The 21,951-nt window shown below is 42.0% G+C and overlaps 1 protein-coding gene across 3 annotated transcripts; it reads left to right on the top strand.

Moving 5' to 3' along the window:
- Positions 1-1,075: 1,075 nt before the first annotated feature.
- On the top strand, positions 1,076-20,002 carry dnm3b (dynamin 3b). Of its 3 annotated transcripts, XM_041054654.1 has the most exons (21): positions 1,076-1,236; positions 3,197-3,270; positions 3,491-3,640; positions 4,942-5,145; positions 6,608-6,706; positions 6,911-7,071; positions 7,440-7,582; positions 7,730-7,865; positions 8,420-8,487; positions 9,186-9,324; positions 9,538-9,624; positions 10,243-10,313; positions 10,507-10,561; positions 11,351-11,380; positions 12,179-12,292; positions 16,249-16,358; positions 17,433-17,547; positions 17,872-18,030; positions 18,229-18,464; positions 18,621-18,794; positions 19,769-20,002. In XM_041054654.1, exons 1-21 carry the CDS (start codon positions 1,076-1,078, stop codon positions 19,809-19,811), a joined length of 2,529 nt encoding a protein of 842 aa, XP_040910588.1. In that variant the 3' UTR covers positions 19,812-20,002. The 3 variants fall into 3 exon arrangements, with proteins under 3 accessions (XP_040910588.1, XP_040910587.1, XP_040910586.1); XM_041054653.1 differs by lacking the exon at positions 11,351-11,380 and having other exon boundaries at positions 17,866-18,030; XM_041054652.1 differs by lacking the exon at positions 11,351-11,380 and having other exon boundaries at positions 10,507-10,576; positions 17,866-18,030.
- The last annotated feature ends 1,949 nt before the right edge of the window (positions 20,003-21,951 follow it).

The following is a 21,951-nucleotide window of genomic DNA, read 5'->3' as shown; positions in this document are numbered from 1 at the left end:
GGCTCAGGTAGGCCTAACCTGTACCTGTCCAGCCAATGGGAGCGCCGCGTGTCTCTGCCTCCTCTCCAATCCCGCGGATCCCATTGGTCTTCCGCCGCGTCAATACGGTGTAGGGAGCGAGGAGCAGCTTCGCAATTACACCGCGGAAAGGAGGAGAGAGGGGGGAAAAATGATTAATCTGTCAAAGGCGAATTTGTGTTCGGGATGAGACCGCTCTGACATTCAGCCGAGCGTAACGAAGCCCACAGGCGAACACAATTAATGCACAGGAATTCGTGATCAAGCCGATGCACCGCCGTAGAAGGTGGTGCTTGTATAATCGTCCAGGGTCTTGTCACTTGTCTTTGCTGCCTGATCTGCGCGTCGTTTCAGCACTGGACAGCGACCAGGACCGTCGGACACTGAAAACACCGAGGGAATCCTGAGGCGGGGTAGGCTGTCAGCAACACAACAACACAATCTGCGATTATCCCATATGTATTGTGATATATATTTTGAGTGGACATTATTTCTGTGGTATATCAACGTGTATATGCATGCAGCGAATCATGCTTTGTTTTGAGCGTTTTTATATGAAGCGGAATTCGTGTTTGAATTGTGGAGCCTTGAGCGCACGGGTTTGTTCAATGTGACTGTATGGAGCCTGTGGAGCTCCACTCACCAAATGCCCTTGAAACTATAGGCTTCGTGCAGCTCGCTGTGTATGTGTGTGTTTGTGTGTGAAAGAGAAGGGGAGAGAGAGAGAGAGAGAGAAGGGGGTTATGGTGGTGGTGGCAAGCAACTGCGCAATTGTCTGTCCCTGTCTCTTCATATCTCTCTTTTCTGCACCTCTCCCTCTCTCTGTTGCTCTCTCTCTCTCTCTCTCTCTCTCTCTCTCTCTCTCCTCTGCTTCCACAGTCGGTCCGACCCTCGCTTGACTCGGGGCAATGCGCGGCTAGATGACTTCACTACATCAACAAGCACCGCGGTATCCTGGACTAATATAGCAGCGGCACATCTCTTCCCCCCCAACCCCCTCCCTTCCACCTCCTCTCTCTCCATTCGCTGATCCCGAGTCCCTCCGTCTAAAGGCACCATGGGAAACCGTGGCATGGAGGAGCTGATCCCGCTGGTCAACAAGCTGCAGGATGCCTTCAGCTCCATCGGCCAGGCCTGCAACCTGGACCTGCCGCAGATCGCAGTGGTCGGCGGGCAGAGCGCAGGAAAGAGCTCCGTGCTGGAGAACTTTGTGGGCAGGTAAAATTGACCACCAGAAATAGGATAATCCCTTCTCCCGTTAACCTTGAGGATGACATAAGAGGCCTATCTCTCAGTGCAGAGTTCAAACCATCTTTCCCCAGCTTTAAGTCACTGCTGTTGCACCTTGTGATGAGCAGAGACCTTCAGTTATGTTCTGTGCAGTCCATATATTTTTAAACACACAACACTGTCTTCTGGCTACTAACAGAGGAGGGAAGTGGTATTTGGGTTACAGGAGCACCTTGGGGATTTCAGCCCAATCAGCACCGACTGCAGTCAGGCTCCTTCACAGTCCTAGAAATATCTGTTCGCTTTACATTTTCCAAGCATCCTTTTAAACATTTCATCTGTGCTGTTATAAAAAAAAGAGTGTTGCATAAAATGCAGATTACAGAGACACATCGCTGCAGCCGCACCATCTTATGGTACAAGCAGCTGTGTTAGCTCCCACTCTTTTAAAACACAAATGAATATTCATCACCTCGCCCTGGATTTTGGTCACTTAAAACAAATAAATTATGAGCAGCTGCATTTGAAGTGGTATGTTTTTTCAAGATAAGAATCAAGGCATTCCCAGAACATGAATTCAAGTGGCTGCATCAATTCCAGTGTTAACTTAAGTTTTGAAATTGATCAGAAGAAGTACATCCAGGTTCCACCACAACTACCCTTGTGCTGTTGTATGTTGTGCTTTTGTCTGCTGCAAAAGCTTTGTTTTGTGCTCAATAATGTGGTACCATAGTTTCTTAATTCTGTTTTATGGACCTGCATTTCAAAGAAATTGAAGACCTTTTAAGTGAGAACTAATTATAATGGCCCTCAGTTTTCCGTTATCTGTGCCATTTGAAAGAATATGTGATAAATTAAAGCGTCACTCCACAAATTGTACACATAAAGGTCATTAAGTGCTACTCAGCTGTACATTGTTGTCTTCAGTTGTGTTGGGAGCTTTCTAACATCTGAAAAAAAATAACCCTGATGATGTCATTGGGGTTTTCTTGACTTAGGTTTTAGACTTTAAACATTTAACAAAATCAATGTAAACCTATGGTATGGTGTTTGAGGGCATTTAACATTGGAAGTCTTCAAAAAGATGCTACTAAGTTGCATCATGGGAAATGCAGGATCCAGAGTTTTTGGAGCTTAATCCACCGTAGTGATTTATGGAGGTGCAACACTAAATCAAACATACAGTTACATGCTAATAGCTAGCTAGATCTTCAATGTCTTCAGTGTGACCAAATAGTGCATTTCTTGCACATTTCTGGCATGTGCACAGTTCCAGGGGGATGCATTGATTTTGTCCTGTTTCAGCCCTCATTGAGAGTCGTGATGCTGAGTAATGGTCCATCTGTCCAGAGCACTGGCTCTGCACAGCGCTGAATGGACAAGTATCAGGCTTGTCTTTTTTGATCTCATCCCACTTTAGGGAGTTCCGAGGGTCGATATGTGTTAATAAGGTTTCTTATAAGAGACCTGTAGCATAGGAGGTAGTGGTGATCACTGTCAAGAGTGTGGCATATATGCATGTGCATGCACATTAACACACATTGTGTGTGGAACGCCCCAGGAAATGGTGAAGTCATTGTTTTTAAATAAATTTTGACCTGTTGTTTATCAGGTCACATTGTCCTGTACTGTTGGAGTGCTCGATTGCAGTAGGAGCAGCTGAAAGCTGCAGGAGTTGCTGTGTTTTAAAATGGCCCCTGTTCCACTCAGAGTGCAGTGAACTATCCCACAGCGTAGTAAATGAATGACACTTGAGGCTCTACAGTAGCTGGCATGCCATAATGTAGAGTATAATTATAAGAAATTTACCCTTCAAGAGTTCAGAGGAAAAATGTGTCATTATGATACCCCTACCCCACCTATATTAAACCCTAAACTCTCTAAATGATTAATGTTTACATTGGCTGTGGTTTTATATGAAGAGTTTTGATTGGTTGTCTTTCCTCAGGGACTTTCTGCCCCGTGGATCTGGTATTGTCACCCGCAGACCCCTGGTTCTGCAGCTTATCAGCGCCACTGCAGGTGGGTGCATGCTCATTTACACACCCACACATGCTGGCGTGCACACATCCACACACATGCAGACAAATGCAGCCTCCCCCTCGTTCCTTTTTAAATAGTACTTTTTTTTTTTTTTCCTGGCTATTTTTTCCCTCTCACACTGCCATTTTTTTCTTTTTAGACACATGCAGCACTGCCACCACTAATCTCAGTTATATATTCTACATTTTCATCCTCTCAGAATGGGCTGAATTCCTCCACTGCAAAGGGAAAAAGTTTACAGACTTCGATGAGGTTCGCCAGGAGATCGAGGCGGAGACGGACCGTGTCACAGGGGCCAACAAAGGCATATCTCCCATACCCATCAACCTGCGGGTTTACTCCCCTCATGGTGCGAAAGCAGTACCTCAGCATGCAATAACATTCACTAAATCGAAGTAAATTGTGGGAAGTCGTGAGTCTCTTTGCATGGATGACTGGCAGAAAATCTTTTTACAAATGGTGTCATTAGAAACAAAGAATATGGTTTTGCTAACAAAATAATTATAAATGAACAAATTACTATGTTGTTGAGGAATTAAAAGGAGGCAGATACTTTAAAGGCTCCATGTTAAAATGACCAAATGCAGCATATTCAGATATGCTATACTGATGTTCTGGGCTTTTGCATGGTGAAAATGGATGTTGTTCTTTATAGTCAGAACCATGAAATTAAATTAATTTTAAATTATCAATGATTGGCTTATTAATATAGCTTTCTACCATATGTGATCCTCTGCCACTTGCTCCATTGAGAGCCCAACCGATTATGTGAATTGTTTGAAATTAGCTTGCATCTTTTGTTTTATATGGAGGCTAGTGGTTACCAGATATTTACACCAACAAATTTCCAGGTGTAATTGTTGTATAGGCTCGCTAACGGAACCAAGTGACATTAGCATTAGCTTGCTAATGTGTGGTTATCTTACTTAACCTGTTAACAGTAGAAGAGGTTGCTAATATGGAAAACGGTGGACATATCTGACTGGACACCATAACACAAGACTGAAATGCTGTATAATAATGATGTATACTGGCAGATTTTAAATACCTCAAGCTACAAGACATTATACTAGTAGCGTTAGCTTAAACAACCAAATGTAGTTTTGGTTAGCATAATCCGATATTCCCCAGTCATACTAGACAACCATCAACTCTGAAACATAATTCAAAAGCTAAGTAATATCTACATTTGCAAAGGATTGTCAGTCAATTATAAACCTGGTTTGTCTAAAATTGCTATATTTGAAAATTCAGTTACTGCTCTTTATGGTAGTGTCTTCCTGTTTACATGGTTGATAGATTTTGATTTTAAGCAACTCATTTACACATTAATATTACTAAAGTCTACATTAAGATATTCCTTATGTTTTAGTGGTGCAACCTGTAAATGACTAGTCTGGAACTAGATGAGAGGCCTTACACACAAACTTAGTAATGGGCAAATAGGTGGTCCATTCCCATTCCTGGTTCCGAGATTATATTATGCATGAAAATTTGAATATTAGAAAGGTTGGAAGTAACTCAAGTTTAAAGATTTGGTAGATATATGTACTATGTTATGATTTAGATTATCTTTTGATTAGTCATAGGTCACAGAAATGTCATACAGGTATGGGCCAGTTCTTATATTGCATTCCTCTGTTTGTGCAGTGTTGAACTTGACTCTCATCGATCTACCGGGGATCACTAAGGTGCCAGTGGGAGACCAGCCTGCTGACATCGAGCAGCAGATCAGGGACATGATCATGCAGTTCATCACCAGAGAGAGCTGCTTGATCCTGGCTGTTACTCCAGCTAACACTGACCTGGCCAACTCTGATGCCCTGAAACTGGCGAAAGACGTCGATCCCCAGGGTAAGGAATGGGTGTTAGGGTAAGGAAGGGATATTGGGAGTAGTAGAGCCTGTTGGAGGGATATAGAAAGAGCAATCAAAGGAAATAAAGTGAGAGAAGGGCAGCCTTGTGGCTACTGGGCCATCCTCAACGAGACACCAAATTTCTGTCAGATGCAGGGATGGTGCTCAGCGTCTGACCTTGTGCGCTGACCTCTCTGAATGTGGAAACAGAATTTCCCTGAAGGGATCGATCAAGTGCCACATTATTATTAGATACCAGGGGCTGAGAGAAGGGGAAAATGGAGGATGAAGGCATCATGGATCAAAAGATGAATTAGGAAAGGAAAGATAGGAAGAAGAAAATCTGGGGAAAAAAATAGGTAGAAGACAAGAGATACAGAGAGTTAGGTTAAGGAAAAAGAGATTCTGGAAGTGGAGTGATGAGTCAGGATTAGAAAGGAGAAAGGAAGCAACCACATATTGGCCAAGAGTATGAGCTTCAGACAGGACAGAAAGACACAGGAGAAAGAGAGGAGGATGAATTAACTCGGAAGAGAAGGAGGACTTGGACAAGGTAACCTTGTGGGAGGGATTAATTATATCAGATAAGGAGAGTGAGATGGAGGAATACAGGAGGGAGAGATGTTTGGAAAGGATGATGTGGTTGAAGTAGAATTTGTTAGGAGTAAAGAAGAAGAAAGATTTAGGGTAAGAGGGAAGGAATAAAAAAAAAAATAAAATAAAAAAGGAAAAGTTGGATACAAAGCAGGATTAGGGCCCTGACCCACTGGAGCTTCAAAAGTCCCAAATTTGCTGTGTGATAATTTGATTAATTGCAAATAAATGTATGTTTAATCAAGTTACAACAAACAGATCAACACACAGCAAAACTAGGACAGGGTCATGTGGCCATTTGTCAAGGTCATTTGTCATATTGTGGCAGTAACACAGACAGCAGTAGTAAAACTATTATCAAACAGGTATATGTAGTCTGCTATGTGCATTGTCAGTAGTATTTAAAGGCAATGTAAATGAGATGAACAAAGAAAGAACAGAGAATGGATGGAGAAATGCAAAGGTTTCAGGGTTGGTTTGGTCCATTTAGTATAATGGAGAATAAATAATAAATGAGTGTTTTCCCTGTATATAAGGATGGAATAATTTTGCACCACACTGCACGTAGGGCTGCAACTAACAACTGTTTTCAACAGAAATGTCATTTGAAAAATGTGTGTCACAATTTCCCAGAGCTCAAGACGACATCCTCAAGTTGCTGGTCTGGGCTGATTGGCCGTCTAAAAAAATATGAGAAAGAAAAGGACAAAATACTTTTAAGAAGTTTGTACCAGAAAATGTTTGAGGTTTTCTGCCAAAAAAAAAGCAACCCAAATGATTAATGGACTGTTAAAATAGTGCCTTCAAATTTCCAAAAAGCATTTCTAAATTTCCATTGCGTCCTTCTTCATTCTTTGACTTTTTAGGACTGAGGACTATTGGAGTGATCACTAAACTGGATTTAATGGATGAGGGCACAGATGCCCGAGATGTACTGGAGAACAAGCTGCTGCCGCTGCGAAGAGGTATGTGTGCTATATAGCGAGCGATGCCAGCCAGATTCTCTTTGGCTCTTGTAGTTTATCTTTCTCTTCCAACCTTCCACTCTCACATTCTCTGTCTGTGTTCTTTATCACAGTATCATCAGTAAATCCACCCTGCCGCTCGCTGTTTTTCTGTTTGTCAGTCGTTACTGCTCACAATTTGTTTCCTTGTTTGTTTATTCCCAGGTTATATTGGAGTAGTCAATCGAAGTCAGAAGGACATTGATGGGAGGAAAGACATCAAGGCAGCTTTAGAAGCTGAGAGGAAGTTCTTCTTGTCCCACCCATCTTACAGGCACATGGCTGAAAAAATGGGCACCCCACGCTTGCAGAAAATACTCAACCAGGTGACCATAGATTTACTCCCAGTGCTTTCCCATAGTGCACTTTACATAATTAATAAGAGCGCGGCCTACTTTTCTTTTTCGCTTCCATTGTGCCGCACATCAGTGTGGGTGATACAAGACTGTCAGTAGGTGGAAAATGCACTCGCTCTTTCTAGTTCAGCTCCTCATAATTTGTAGTTTGGCTCAGGCAGGCATTCCACGTTTTCTCTGCAGTGTTACTGTTACTGCTTCTTCTGATATGACAGTGAAACATACACTCTTGGTTATTAAAATGACTTTACTGCAGAAATGCCAGTAACATAATCTATTTCTTGATGGCCCTGTGTGATTACAATTTGTTTAAATTTGCTGGCTTTGTGTCTCCATAGCAACTGACCAACCACATCCGGGACACCCTGCCAGCTTTCCGCAGTAAGCTGCAGTCCCAGCTGTTGGCTCTGGACAAGGAGGCCGAGGAATACCGGGGATACCGACCTGATGACCCGTCTCGTAAAACCAAGCAGCTGTTGCAGTCAGTACCCCATTTTTCTCACAGCAAGATCGTTTACATTAGACTTAGTTCACAGAAAATATGAATTCCTTCCAGCTTATATTTCAGATGTTGGAAGTAACTGCTAATTTCATTCATTTAATTGTTTTCATTGTTGTTGTGTTTCAGGATGGTGCAGCAGTTCTCCGTGGACTTTGAGAAGAGGATTGAGGGTTCAGGAGACCAGGTGGACACAGTGGAGCTGTCTGGTGGAGCAAAAATTAACCGCATCTTCCATGAGCGTTTCCCCTTTGAACTGGTCAAGGTGATATATTGCACATAAAAGATGACACTGCAAAAAACAAGTGAAAAAATCTGCTTGGGTGCAAGTATTCAGCCATTTGTTTCAAGTACAAATGCCCCCCTTCCCCCTTTAAATCTGGCCATAGCCAGGATTTTGAAATGACAGAGTCCCTGCAACACACCCTCATTTCCAAACAAGATCCTGACACAGAGGAAACTGCACAGGGTAAAGATGTCCCCATTGGATGATTTTTTTTCTAGTTTTAAGAAAAGGCTGAATATAAGACTAAATGACCTGCTGAGACACTTTCTGCAGCCTGTTTCCTCCTTTATTTCCTTTGTTCTTTGTCCTGATTCCTCCCAACTCCTCACACATATAATGGTTAATATTTTTCTCTCTATTGTGATTCTCTCTTGAATGATAGCTTCACTATTATCAATGCCTGTTCAAACTCACTCTTCTTCATCTTATAATTATTCTTTCTGTCCTTGCTGTGCTTCCTCTCATACTGGCTGTCATCTTTTACTTTATTTTCTGTAACCATCAGTGAAAATCCTCTTCTCTGTTCCTCTCAGATGGAATGTGATGAGAAGGAGATGCGACGCGAGATCAGTTACGCCATCAAGAACATCCATGGTATCAGGTAGGAACTTCACTACCTGGATAAAATATGCGATTTTCTTGTTCCCGTACCTCTGTGTTTATTCCCACGGCCACATTCTCTGCTTTCTGCCTATTACCATTAAAAAAGGTAGAAATGGAATTCTTTACAGCCTGTGGCCAGATGAGATCTCCAAATCCACTGGCATGGTGAATGTCTTAACAGAAAAACAATATAAAAATACAGATCTTTGAGTTTGGTTTGCCAACAGCCTAAGAATACATGGTTTGGTCTGGATGGGAATTTATGAACAAGGGCGGAGCATGTCATCTTTCTTTCTTTCTTTCTTTCTTTCTTTTTTTAAGTTCAGTCCAGCCTCTCTGTGTGTTTCTATATTGATTCAGCAGTGGTTAGCCACTGCAACCAAAAAAATTGCCACCCAAGCGAGAGAGAATCTGACATTTAAAGAAACACCATGTTTTAGCCTGAATTCACTCCAAAAACAATAGCAGGTCCAATATCTACAATTGGCCATTTTAGCACATAGTTGGTAATGACCCTTTTATTGTTGCAGCCACATTGGGGTTTACAGTCTATGGTTACAACTGGTAGAATCAAAACACAGATCAAAAGCAGGGATTTTTGTGGAACCAAAGCCAGTATTGCTACAACAGTAAAGTAAATGTCAACACTTTTCCTCGCTGCTGCACCTTTTGTCTCTTCTTCTTGGTGGGCTTCAGGACTGGACTTTTCACCCCCGACATGGCGTTTGAGGCTATTGTGAAGAAGCAGGTCATAAAGCTGAAGGAGCCCTGTGTCAAGTGTGTGGACATGGTCATCCAGGAACTGATTAACACTGTGCGCCAGTGCTCCAACAAGGTAAACCATGTGATTTATGGGAATGTGGAAGTTTGAAGGGAAGGAGGATGTGAAGAAGGAGAGTTGATCAAGGGTGGGGGCATATAAATAAAATGATGAATGAAAAAAAAACAAACAGTCAGTTTTCACTTTGGTTCTGAGTTTGTTTTTTATTATTCATTATTCCACATTCATAATGTAGAATGAGTGAGAAGCTGTGTGATGTGTTTTCAGCTGGAATGCTTTCCGAGGCTGCGTGAGGAAACTGAGAGAATTGTGACTTCTCACATTCGAGACAGAGAGAGTCGGGCCAAGGACCAGGTAACACGCGTTTGTAATTATGGACATGTACATTTGTTCATAAGGAAGTGTTTGTGGCATGTATTCTCACATATGCATTCAAACCAACTTCAGTAGCCACTTCTTCTATCGATATCTGTCATTGTAATGTTGATTCCATATCCAAATAGATTGCTACCATATAAGATATAATACATTTCAAGGAATATGTTGACATTTTGGTAAATAAGCTTCTTGGCCTGTCGCTGTCGCTGGCAGATGGTTAGCTTAGCATGAAGACTGGAAAGAAAGGGAAGTAGCTAGCAATGCTCTGTTCAAAGGTAATAAAATTCTCAAACTAATGTATCTACAGGTTACCAATTAAATTTTTATATCTTGTTTAATGCATACAAAATATGCATTAAAGTGTGAAAAAATTACGTTTTCATGTGCTGCCCAGAGAGAAGTTAGGTATTTCCCCCTGCTTCATTATAAGCTATATATATCTACATATTTACCATAGAGACATGAGAGTTTAATCAATTTTCTCAACAAACTCTTGGTGAGAAATTGAAAATGTGTATTTCCCTAAATGTCTAACTGTTCCTTTAAGATTGTGTTACACTTACATCATGATAAATGTTTTGTGTGTTGTTCCAGGTTCTGCTGTTGATTGATATCCAGCTCTCTTACATCAACACTAACCACGAGGACTTCATTGGCTTTGCTAAGTAAAGACTCTTATTTATTAGCTGGGCTCCACAATGATTAATTATTTATTATTGAGCATGTCAGGCTGGTGAAAAGAAATGTTTAGAAGATTTCCTTGTGTTTTTCTCCTCTTCTTTCCGCTGTGTTCACCTCCTGTTCTCCCCATCATCCTGTCTTTCCTACCGTCTCTGTCTTTTTGTTTCTCCACTGTAGCGCACAGCAGAGGAGCAGTCAGACTAATAAGAGCCAGAGTTCAGCAGGAAATCAGGTGAGCATTTGTCATGTTGTGTGTGTCACACACAAATAGCGGAGCACAAGGTCAAAGGGAGTGCTGCACCCCCGCACAGCGCCTGGATGGCTACTGCAGAGGGAATACAAAGAGAGGGATGCTGAGATGAAGGAGAGCCTGAGAGACTCTCTTTCATTTGAGTTAATCTTTTGCATTGCACAAATTTTATGTTATATACATTTTATCCTGATGGGTTGTTTTTTGTTGTTTTTTTTTTAGGATTTTACTATTATCAGTTTCACTTTTAGTCATGCATGCTGTGTTATGTTTAGTGGGGCACCAGTTGTGTACAGTGGTTTATTTGCTTCTTTGGATTTATGCTTTTATCTCAGTAAAAGAATCACTTTGGGTTCTATTACTTTATGCCACCATCATCACTGGTGTTGTTGTTGAGACATTTCCCTTTGTTTGAACCCCTCCTGTGTCATCAAGGTGCCACTTTGCATTTCATCCCCATCCCTTAGTGAGAATCTCAGCTGCCCTCTTATGGGTGTCTGTTGGTGAGTATTGCTCATTGTGGGTTATGGTTTGCAATGTCATTTGTGCCTGCAGTAACACTTCTGCCCATTGTGTGGTGCTCTCCGGCACCCCTGCATAAAGAGCCTGTCATTTTCTTGCTCTCCACTCTGACAGGTGAAGAATGGCAAATTGGCCACGTAGGCTACTTCTGGGCAGAGACATTTTCTTTAAGACAAGTTGCACTAGAAAAGTTTCCATTTTTTTAGTGCTGCAGGGTGTCTAAAACCCCCACATTCCTTCCTGTTGCAGGCCTCTTCTCCTCCCGCATCAGGCCTGATTGTAAGAGTTCACCGTCTAACCAATTATTCTCTAACACCCCCTCCACCCGCCAAGACCTGCAGACTACAAGGGGTTGCCAAATAGACATATAAAAATGAAAATTTCCCTTGGTTTGGCAGCTAAAATATCTTATTATCTCTAAAACTAAAAGAGTTAGAGCTATAAATTCTTTTAATATCCTATCATGGATCCAGCCACTAAAAGAAACCAGCTCTCTCTCATTTGTGCCTGTGACAGAAAGGCTTTGTAATGATTTGGGTAACCTCCTTAGTGAGTCTTAGGCGGTGTAGGACTGACAGTAATCTAACCTAATAATCACTTGGCACTGTGCCCACAGGCCTGTTTATGTAGGGCTTGTAGGGTTAATACACCTAACACAGAAGACACACACACATGCTTTATTGTGTGCTTGAAGCACTTAACACAATGGTCACTTAATAAGCTAACACGGGGTCTCTGCTTGTGGCATAGTGAACACACTTCCTTGCACTGACACAGTCACATGCTAGGCTCTGAGTGAGTCACAGAGACACAATGACACACCTAACCTGACCTTCACACACATTTCATCGCAATTCATGCATTGATGATTTGCACAGATTATTTTGGGCTAGTTTTGCCACAATATGTTTTATGGATTTGTTGTTTGAGTTATTTTTTTAAATCTGAATCTTTACAGATAAAAAGCTCCCGTTATCCTTTTGTTTTCTTTTTTCCTGGGGGTGGATGATTTTTTATTTTACTCATTTTTGGGTATTACAGCTATTCCTGACTTTCTGGCCTTCCCCTAACCCTTAGGTCATCCGTAAAGGCTGGCTGACCATCAACAACATCAGCATCATGAAGGGAGGAGCCAAGGAGTACTGGTTTGTGCTGACGGCTGAGAGTCTCTCCTGGTTCAAGGATGATGAGGTGAGTTTGAAGTAGCTGTGATCAACATTTTTTTCTGTGAACAGTGGATCAAATGATTATGTGCAATGTGAAAGGGGTTGCTCGTTGTGACAAACCCACAGAGAATTCACCCGACTCTGCAGGGCCCCGTTGTAGCATCTTTCAGCGTGTTGTTTTGTCCGTGACACTACCTGCCCGGCAACAGAGAAAGTTAGTGCCTTTAGCAGGAGCATTTTGGAGCTGAAAGCCACATATTTCACCCAGGGTTTGTGATCTTGTTCTTTTTTCCTTTTTTTGTCAAGTAGTTTAATTAATATATGAGACCTCAGCTACAAACTTTATACTTACTAGTGGTGGATAAATGACACAGATCTTTTTGATGGGTTTTATATAATTTATTCAGAATTGTCTTATTGTTGTTTCCAGGATCACTGATAATATACAATTTACAGACCAACAACAGCATACTGGTTTTGTAGGAAAGCACACCATTTGTGCTCGCTACTCTGCAATGACACGATGCAGCATTTGGTCCATCCTGCTGGCTTTTTTGGCGGACTGATGTCTATCTGCCTGTCTGTGCCTGCTGTACAGGTTGGAGGATATTCTGCACAGCAAGTGTAGATAGGCAGACACACTGCAGCTCCTTCAGCCAGTTGGTGTTGTTGCTGCTTTGTAGTTTGTTTATTGGACCTGGTTTAGTCACTTGTCAAGGTACAGTTCCAAGAGAGAGACACAGAGGAGAATATGTTTGCAAGAAGACAAATTAATTGAGACAATAACATTCTCTCTCTTAAATAGATTTTTATACGTGGTTGCACTTTACTTCAGCTGAACCCAGGGCCAGTTTAGTACATGTGAGCTTAAAGTCTGTGCTGAATAGTGCATCATCACCATGATGGAGCAGTTTACTGGGTGAATTACGTATGTGTGGAGTTTGGCCGTGGTTCTGTCATTCACTCGTTCTTTCCTTTTGTCTTGGAGTTTCCCCTCTTTTCTCTCTTTCTTCTCTCCCCACCACTTTCCACTGGGAGTTTAAGCATTCGCTTCTTCTTAGCAAATTTGGAACAGTCGAAGCCTCAACCAAATGTTCACTCACAGACACCCAAAATATATGAAAGCACACTCAGCCCTCAGACAGCACATGGGCCGCACAGCATTGGGTCTACAGATTGTCATTTGATACGTCAGTGTGGTAATGTAGGAAATTATAGACTCCGCTGGCTTCGCCTTGTATATTTCTGTTTTACACTCCGTGAACTTTCTATAGTCACATAAGCGTGCATGTGCCCACTCGCGGATGCACATACACACACACACACACTCACGCACTCACGCACACATTCGCACACCCTCCTCCCTCTCTTGGTGTGGTTGGCAGTTACTTTGGAACTGCTCGCATTCTTGGCAGGAAAATCACAAGTTTTTAATCCAAACACATCGGCCTCCAATGTTTCGGCGGAGAGAAACCCCTCTATTAAATATCAATACACCCCCCACCTCCCACTCTCTTTCCGACCTTCAACTTCATAACCAGATATCACTTCATGACATTAAGTCACTGTTTTGACTCAAAATAATTCCACATGCAACTGTGAAAAAGTTGCATGTCCACTCTGTGTCTTTTCATACTTTCACCACAAACCAACAACGCAAGAACTTAACTAAATAAACTCATCACTCATTTTATCTTTGTTGCTTGAGGCTTTTGCTGATGGATTTCTTGCACCATCTGCAAAACACTTTTCCTACCAGCTTTTTGCAGTTATTTGACACCACAGCAATCTAATACACATCAGTGTCCTTTGCCTTAAGGCTTCCAAGTTCTTTTTGGCCACCCACTGAAATAACTTCACTGGAGGTGTCTGACTGTATTTTCAAACTCCACTTGATTGATTGGCCCTTCGTTCTTTTGGCCTGTGTTTGATGCTTTGCAGCCACATTCACTCCTCCCCCTTCCAGTGGACCACATCTTCATCAGAGCACCAGGCTAGCAGCCTGCACACTTACTCATTCATGCTATAAATTATGTGAACTCGCTATTTTGGATTTAAATCCTTTACCGTTCTGGCTCAAAATGCAGATTTTCACACCTTGGGTTTCACAGCAATTTGTCAAATCTGCAGTTAGTGTTGAAAATGTGTGATTTATGTTTATTCCAAAAAGGAGTGAAAAGCAAGTGGTGAGTGTTAAAATGCACATAGGACAAAATACAGATGAAATACAGACCAAATACAGATTATGAATAGATAAAAAATAGCAAAGGGTGAGGAGGAAGCAACAGATGCAAAAAACACACATCTTGGAGACCTGAAATGCCAACAGAGAACAGAGAGAGAGAGAGCGACACAGAAAGACAGACTGACAGAAGAGGGTCCATGCCCAGTCTAACCAATGTGCAGACTACTGTACACCAGTATGACAATGAACAGGTAGTCTGAACACTGGGTGGACGGAGCCGGAGTTAAGAGTCAGGCCTTGTGTGCTGTATTCTGCCATTCCAGATGCTCGCGGCTCTGTCGTCTGTGCCCTCCCTTCGCCCCTCTCCATTTTGGCAGCAAGGATCCTGTCTACCGAAAAACCCCATCGAAACTGCGAATCGCCTCATCCGTGTTTGCCGCTTTCCCCAGCTTTTTGTTGCACGTTTCTTGGCTTGTTTGTTTGTTTTGGTAGACGTTTGAGCTCTGGGTCCCCTCGCGGTCCGTTTTGGTCACGCCGGCCATGAAGAGTATCCAGCCTTGACGTGGCATATTCGCTCAGACGACTGGGACAGACTGGCTGCACGTTCAGGGAGGGGATATTATAAAAAAGAGGGAAAGAGAGAGACGGAGGGGGGGGAGTGAGTGAGTGAGTGAGGAAGGGAGAGGAAGAGAGAGGAAGAGGGAGGGGACCTGTGTGACCATATATGGGCTATAGTGACCCCTTGGGGAATACAACACTGAAGGGTCTGCAGAGTTTTCCTGTCTTGTCTTCTTCTTCTCTCCTCATCTCCTTTAATTCTTACCTGCGACCATCTACCGCCGCTTTCCAGACCCGTCAGACCAGATGTGGGCTTTCTTCTGCAGGTCTTTTGCAAATCCACTTTTGTGTGTCTTCTTCTTGGTTTCTCCTCCTCCTTCACCCGCCGTCTCTTTAACTTCTCCCTCCTTCCCTGGTTCTCTGTGTGCTGCTAAGCACTACCAGATGTTGAGTTTTAACGCCAGGCTGTCATTTAATCTCTCTCTCTCTCGCTCTCTCTCTCTCCCCCCGTCTTCAAAAAAATCAGGCAGGAAGTGGGCCCCTCTGGAATGGAAAGAAAAAATATTGAAAAAATATAGAGGGGGAGGGATAAAAGAAAAAAGACAGAGAGAGTTAAGTAAGATGGAGGCTAGGATGGATTGTAAAAATGAGGAGCAGAGTTTCTTGAACCTAAACATCCATCACAGACCCTCTTTGAATCTGTCAGAGTCTGTACGTAAGGCGATCAACGTTATATTTGAGCAGTGCATTATCTAGGCCTTCAGTGCTTTCATTTATCAGCAATGTCCCCGTCTTTACAACAGCCAGAGCGTTTCCTCAGCCTTCAGCTTCCAGCTCTCGCCGGCAAACGGCACCGTGAAGAACGACTGTGTCTTGACCCACACTGTAATGACTTCCACATGTGCTCTCCTTCTCCCTTTTTCTTTCTCTGTTTCTGCTTCCCCCCTTCTCCAACCCCCCCCCCCCCCCCCCCCCCCCCGCTCCCACCCCCCAACCCCCTACCTCCCCACCCCCCACCTCCCACTCTCATTTCTCCCCCATTCCTCCTCCCTCCTGTCACCCCCTACTCTCTCTGCTTACCCGCTTTCTCCCTCTTCAAAAACCTGATTTCACCTTTCTCTTCCCGACATCATATACTGCAGTTGTTTGCACAACAAATCACAAAATAACAAACGGAGAAAAGTGTGTAAGTCATAAGAGGGCTCATTATCCATACCTTCTGTTTTCCTCATTCACAGGAGAAGGAGAAGAAATACATGCTCCCCCTGGACAACCTGAAGGTTCGCGATGTGGAGAAGAGTTTCATGTCCAGCAAGCACATATTCTGCATTTTCAATACAGAGTCAAGGTCAGCTGCAAGGCCCTTAAGCTTCTACTTTTCATTTACCTTTGTAATAGTTTCATTTGCAACTCAGGTGGCTGCAAATAAAACAAAACTTCTGATAGCAGTGGAGTTCAAGGCCTGTGTGCTTATGCAGTGGCTGAAATATGTTTTGGATTATGGGTTATGTACAGCGTGTATGCATTCCTGTATGCACGAATGCTGGCCAGAAAAAAAACTGGAAGCATTTCCAATAGATGTACAGCTGGGTTTGTGAAGTTTGTCATTTCAGAAGTGTATTATATCATTTTATAGCTTATAGACATTTTACAGTGAATTATTGCATGGAATCATTCTTGTTATTTAAAAGTCTTAATGTTGTAATAATAGGTTGATGATAATAACATAAGGAAAAGAAACAGCTAATTGCCCTGACAAGACTGTAACCTATCCATAACACAGTAACTCTGTGTAAAATGTTTAGTTTTGTGCCTGAACTTTCAGTAATTGGTGCAGAATGTCCTGTAAAAGGTTTTATGGTAATTCAGTTTCTTTATCCCCTTAAATATGTCTTGGCCTGAAACCTAAAAAAGGGTTAAATAACAAAATATCTCACATGGAAGGAGGCACATAACCTAATAAACTATCAATACTTCCAGATGTCAGAGTTTATCTCTTTTGTTGCACACTATTTTGAACAATGGGGAGTATTGTCTGATTTTTAAAATCACCATTCATTCATAGATCAGTTAGATCAATGATTTCATGTTTATTTGATTAAATACACTGTTGCCCATAAAGTTGGAATGATTTTGTTTTCAGAAACATTCCTCTTTTTATTCCTATTTAGACACATCAGTAATGTGTTTGGAAGAGACTGATCAATAAAGTTTTGAGAAGATATACACTTTATTTATCAAGAATTAATCACATTGTCACAATCATTTCATGAGAAGAGGTAAAATATATTTTATTCTAACTTTATGGACAACAGTGTACATGCTTCTTCTGTTGTGCTTTGTGTGTATTGTCAAATTTTTGTTTAGGTCAAGCTCTTACCGATCTCCACTCATATACGCTCTCCTGTGTTGTGATGTTCAGGAATGTGTACAAGGACAATCGCACCCTGGAGTTGGCCTGTGACTCTCAGGATGATGTGGACAGCTGGAAGTCTTCTCTCCTTCGTGCTGGAGTGTATCCTGAGAAGACCATCACGGTTAGCAGACTCATTCACTCTCCATTCAAATTGCTCCTTTAGTGCCTCAATGACAGTTTCTTATTATTTGCTTATTCTGTGTGATCCTCACACCATCACTCAGATATGTATACAGCCTTTTAATTTCACCTCTCATGAGCTTTGACCATGTGGGAAAGTCAAAAATATTGCATTGTTTTTCGAAGGCATTTTTATCCTGTATTCAAATGTGTTTTCCATACAAAGCAAACAAACTGCACAGTTTGTACAAAGTTAAACACTTTCTTACTCACTGTCTTCTTTTCCTAAAAAGTTTTTTTTTCCTTTCTCCCTCTGCAGGTTGAGAGTGAGACCACCACCACTTCAGATAACTTCTCCATGGACCCTCAACTGGAACGTAAAGTGGAAACTATTCGTAACCTGGTGGACTCCTACATGGCTATCGTCAACAAGTGCATCCGGGACCTGATGCCAAAGACCATCATGCATCTCATGATCAACAATGTAAGAAAAGATGACTTAAATGTTCATTTGCATGGGCCATGAAGACAGATTTGGTTTCTTTTTTACTGTATTCAAACAACGATATTACAACTATATTGATGATAAGGATAATGACATGTTAATCTTTGTGTGAAAAAAATGACTCCTCATTTTCACAGTTATGATTCATCATCCTGCACTCCCTCTGTATACCACTAGGTGAAGGACTTCATCAATGCAGAGCTACTGGCCCAGCTGTACTCTGCAGGTGACCAAAATGCCCTGATGGATGAGTCCCAGGAGCAGGCCCAGAGGAGGGATGAGGTGCTGAGGACCCACCAGGCCCTGAAGGAGGCCCTGCTCATCATTGGTGATATCTCCACCTCCACCATCACTGTTCCACTGCCTCCACCTGTTGACACATCCTGGGTGGGAGGATCCACTGGTGGTCGCAGGTAAAGTGAAATTAAATCGATTATACACATGCATACTGTGACCATTTTAAATAAAAATAAACAGTCATATTATAGTTTTAAAATACCTTACTGTTTATAGCTGTGTTCTTTTTTCCTCTAAACATTATTCTGTATTACACCCTTTGCCCTTCTCAGGTCTCCTCCACCCAGTCCCACTGCCCCCAGGAGGATGTCTTCAGGCCAGCGCCCAGCTCCCCGAGGGGCCCCACCACCACCAAATCGCCCAGGACCCCTCGGGCCCTTCAACAACACCGCTGACAGCCCTCAGGCTCCCAGTCGCCCAAACAGGGCCCCTCCAAGCATCCCCAGGTAAATGCAGAGCTCATAAGTTACCCACTGGGAAGACACAAAGCATGTTCTTATGATATTTTTATGAACGTATGAATGTTATTTCTCACTGGGATGGTGAAAATAATCTTTATATCAGTTTTTCTTATTGAAAAGTGGCAGTAACTAGAAATTACTGAATTACTACTATATTTTCCTTTTAACCCACAAACGACGATAACTCCAAATTATGTGTTTTGCACTTTTTTATATTCTATCTTTTTACATATAGTTGAAAACATCACAATATCACTGAAAAAACTAAATAACATCAGTGAGTGTGAGCAACAGTAAGCTAGCCGACATCTAATGTTACGGATTCCCCTCCTAAATTGGCTTGTATTTTAGTATCATTGTAAACTGAGCAATATGTGTATTTTTTGAAGTAGAATAAAATTCCAAACGAATTGCTTGGAGAAGGAGATTGTTTGGCTCATGCATTCTTGCTGTGGTTAAATGAAAAGATGGATACCACGCACATGTCTTTAAGCTAAAAGAAAAGCACAATAACTAGACACTGGAGGAGACAGCTAGCCTGGCTCGTCCCATAGGTATCAGCATCAACATCTCCAGCTCCTCTAAATTATCAACATGTAATATTTTGTTTGCTTAATCGATTAAAAAAAATTTATGAATGAACACATTGTGGTTTTAAGGGGGTTATGAGCCAGACCTTCAGACAGACCTTTGACAGAGCCAGGCTAGCTGCTTCCCTATTTTCAGTCTTTGTGCTAAGCTGAGCCAGCTGGGTGCCTTCATGTCTGTACACTTAACATTTAGCATACAGATGTGGTGGTATCCAAACAAGAGGAAATGTATTTTTCTTGCGTTATCATATTGGTAATACAATTATTAAACTTGTGTAAACACTTCTCTTCTCTTCTCTTCTTGTAATCTCTTCTCTTTCCTGCTCTGTGACACTTTCCTTACATCACATTATTTATTGTCTTCCCTAGCCGGCGGCCCCCTCCATCTCCTACACGACAAGCTCCACCATAATCATCCAAAGGGATCATCCTCATACCCTTATCTCCGTCCCTCAGCCACCTCATTCCTCCTCTCTTAGCCATGGCTCTGCTGTCCTGGTCTCTCCTTAGTGCAGACTCTGAAGTCTTTGACCCCTTTGACCCTCAATTTCCTGCCAGGTGACGATGTCCATATATCTATGTACAGTATGGTACTTGTCTTGTGGTGTATGTATATGTGCGCTTGTTGCTCGCCTGTGGTCCAGGTTTGCTTAGAAGATCCACTACCCAGTATCAGTCCCTGGGACCTCGCCACCCCCACAGACCTCTCACCGAGTCAACCACCACCCCCACTTGCTGCTTCTACATGAAAATACGCTCAGCAGTCGTACTGCCCTACTCATTCCAAAATGCAGCATGGCACATGAGCTGCTTTTATTGCATGGGAGTGTGTGTATGTAGAGTGTGTGTGCGTGTGTATGTATATGGGGGAGGGACTAATTTGCCTATATGTAGGCTGAGTTTGATTTAGTATCGTATTAATTTATTGTATAACACCCCCCTACAGTAAGTGTTAATTATCAGCTTAATGTTCTCTTAGGAACACAAGTTGTATTTTAGTGTGTGTGTGTGTGTATGTGCGTGTTTGTGTGCGAGTAATTTTGTGTATGTGTGTAAGAGTGTGTGAGGACACGTGTGCATGTGCTGTCTGTCTGCACGTTTGTTGGCGTTTCAGTTGTATTTGTTTTCATGGTCAAAGCTGTTAATGATGAATCATAAAACCCTCGGGGGTAAATTTAATGTCGGACTTTGTGAGTTGTTCCTGTGTTGTAGTAGCAGCCATACACACATAGCAAGGCTGAGGAGCACCTTCAGTATTCTCTATATGGAAACAGCCTCAATAATGCATCTAACCTTGTCATAGGTGTCCACCTGTGCTGTATCAATGGTCAACTTGTGACCCTTGCAGCCTTAAGCTCTGATTCAGATGCTGACTGCTGACAAAACATTTAAAAAAAGTTGCGACTTAACATGGCAAAACACAAGTTCAGCAGAACACAGAACATGCTTTTCCATGTTCCCATTTAGCCTTTTTCTCAGGTTTGAAACATGCAACTCCATGCACATCACAAACTACCACTCTCTCTCTTTTCTCAACTCTCCTTATTTCCTATGCTCTCAAAATCATGAAAGCCAGGCAATCAGTCAGCATATGCATCAGAGCTTAAGGTGATATTGTCAATGTTCAAGTGCTTCTCTGTCAGTTTGTTATTGTGTATGTGGGCCCAAACTGTGTTCTGATGTATATAGGTAATGATAAGGAGATACTGTACCTGTGGACTATAAAAACCTCATCAAGGATCCTAGCGCTTTAATCGTTCTCTATGTCTCTATTCACTAAATGCTCTCTTCTCTCTAATTTAGACTGCCTTACCGGCATGAATTACAATTCTGTATTGCCAAAGCTAAATGTAGAAAGAGAATAGTAAAGTAAAAAAATAAAATAAAATAAAAATCTGCTGAAGAACAACAATGAAATGGTTCCAGTTGTAGTGAAATGGCATTGTTTAGCAGAGGGCATAATGTTAAACTGGGGAATTGCATCAGTTGTTATTTTCTGTGTCTCTGTATCGCTCCTCAATAAACTTCTTCCTCATAATGTCATGCCTTGTCAACAGAGTCTTCATTGGTTAAGCCACTGAGTTTTGTGTATGCCATGTATGTTTATGCAGACCTCTCACTGGAGTGCAGCAAGAATAATATATGGTTCACAAATAATAAACTATGGTTTACTTGCTTCTTTCTCGATATACAGAGATGGGTACTTTGTGTACTGGGCCCACGAGGTAGGACTGTATGTACTAAGTAAATTTTCTTCTTTTCCTGCAATAGGTATTGATATATATTCTAAACCTGTGCATGTATTTTTATTTATTTAGAACTGCACACTGTTTACTATAGAAGACAAACATTCCTCTTTCTTAAATACTGAATCACGAAGATTAGAGCACTCAACGCAGTTTTCACTGCCAGCCACATGATGGCAGCAGAGGCCCAACCTGAATTTTGTAGTTATTTCAGTAACTTAACCCATCTGTCACACTGTCATTTTGACATACATTTCTGAGTATGATCAGAAAAAAGTATCACGTTCAATGACCAATTTAAAAAAC

Source organism: Toxotes jaculatrix, chromosome 14 (assembly GCF_017976425.1).
Source record: "Toxotes jaculatrix isolate fToxJac2 chromosome 14, fToxJac2.pri, whole genome shotgun sequence".
NCBI lineage: Eukaryota > Metazoa > Chordata > Actinopteri > Toxotidae > Toxotes > Toxotes jaculatrix.
This window is presented reverse-complemented; position numbering and strand designations above follow the sequence as displayed.

Excerpts from the sequence above, each read along its gene's own strand:
- dnm3b (XM_041054654.1), top strand. The coding sequence starts at position 1,076 with ATGGGAAACCGTGGCATGGAGGAGCTGATCCCGCTGGTCAACAAGCTG. Across the intron at positions 3,641-4,941 it reads GCGGGTTTACTCCCCTCATG|TGTTGAACTTGACTCTCATC; the intron begins GTGCGAAAGCAG and ends CTGTTTGTGCAG. Across the intron at positions 12,293-16,248 it reads CCTGGTTCAAGGATGATGAG|GAGAAGGAGAAGAAATACAT; the intron begins GTGAGTTTGAAG and ends CCTCATTCACAG.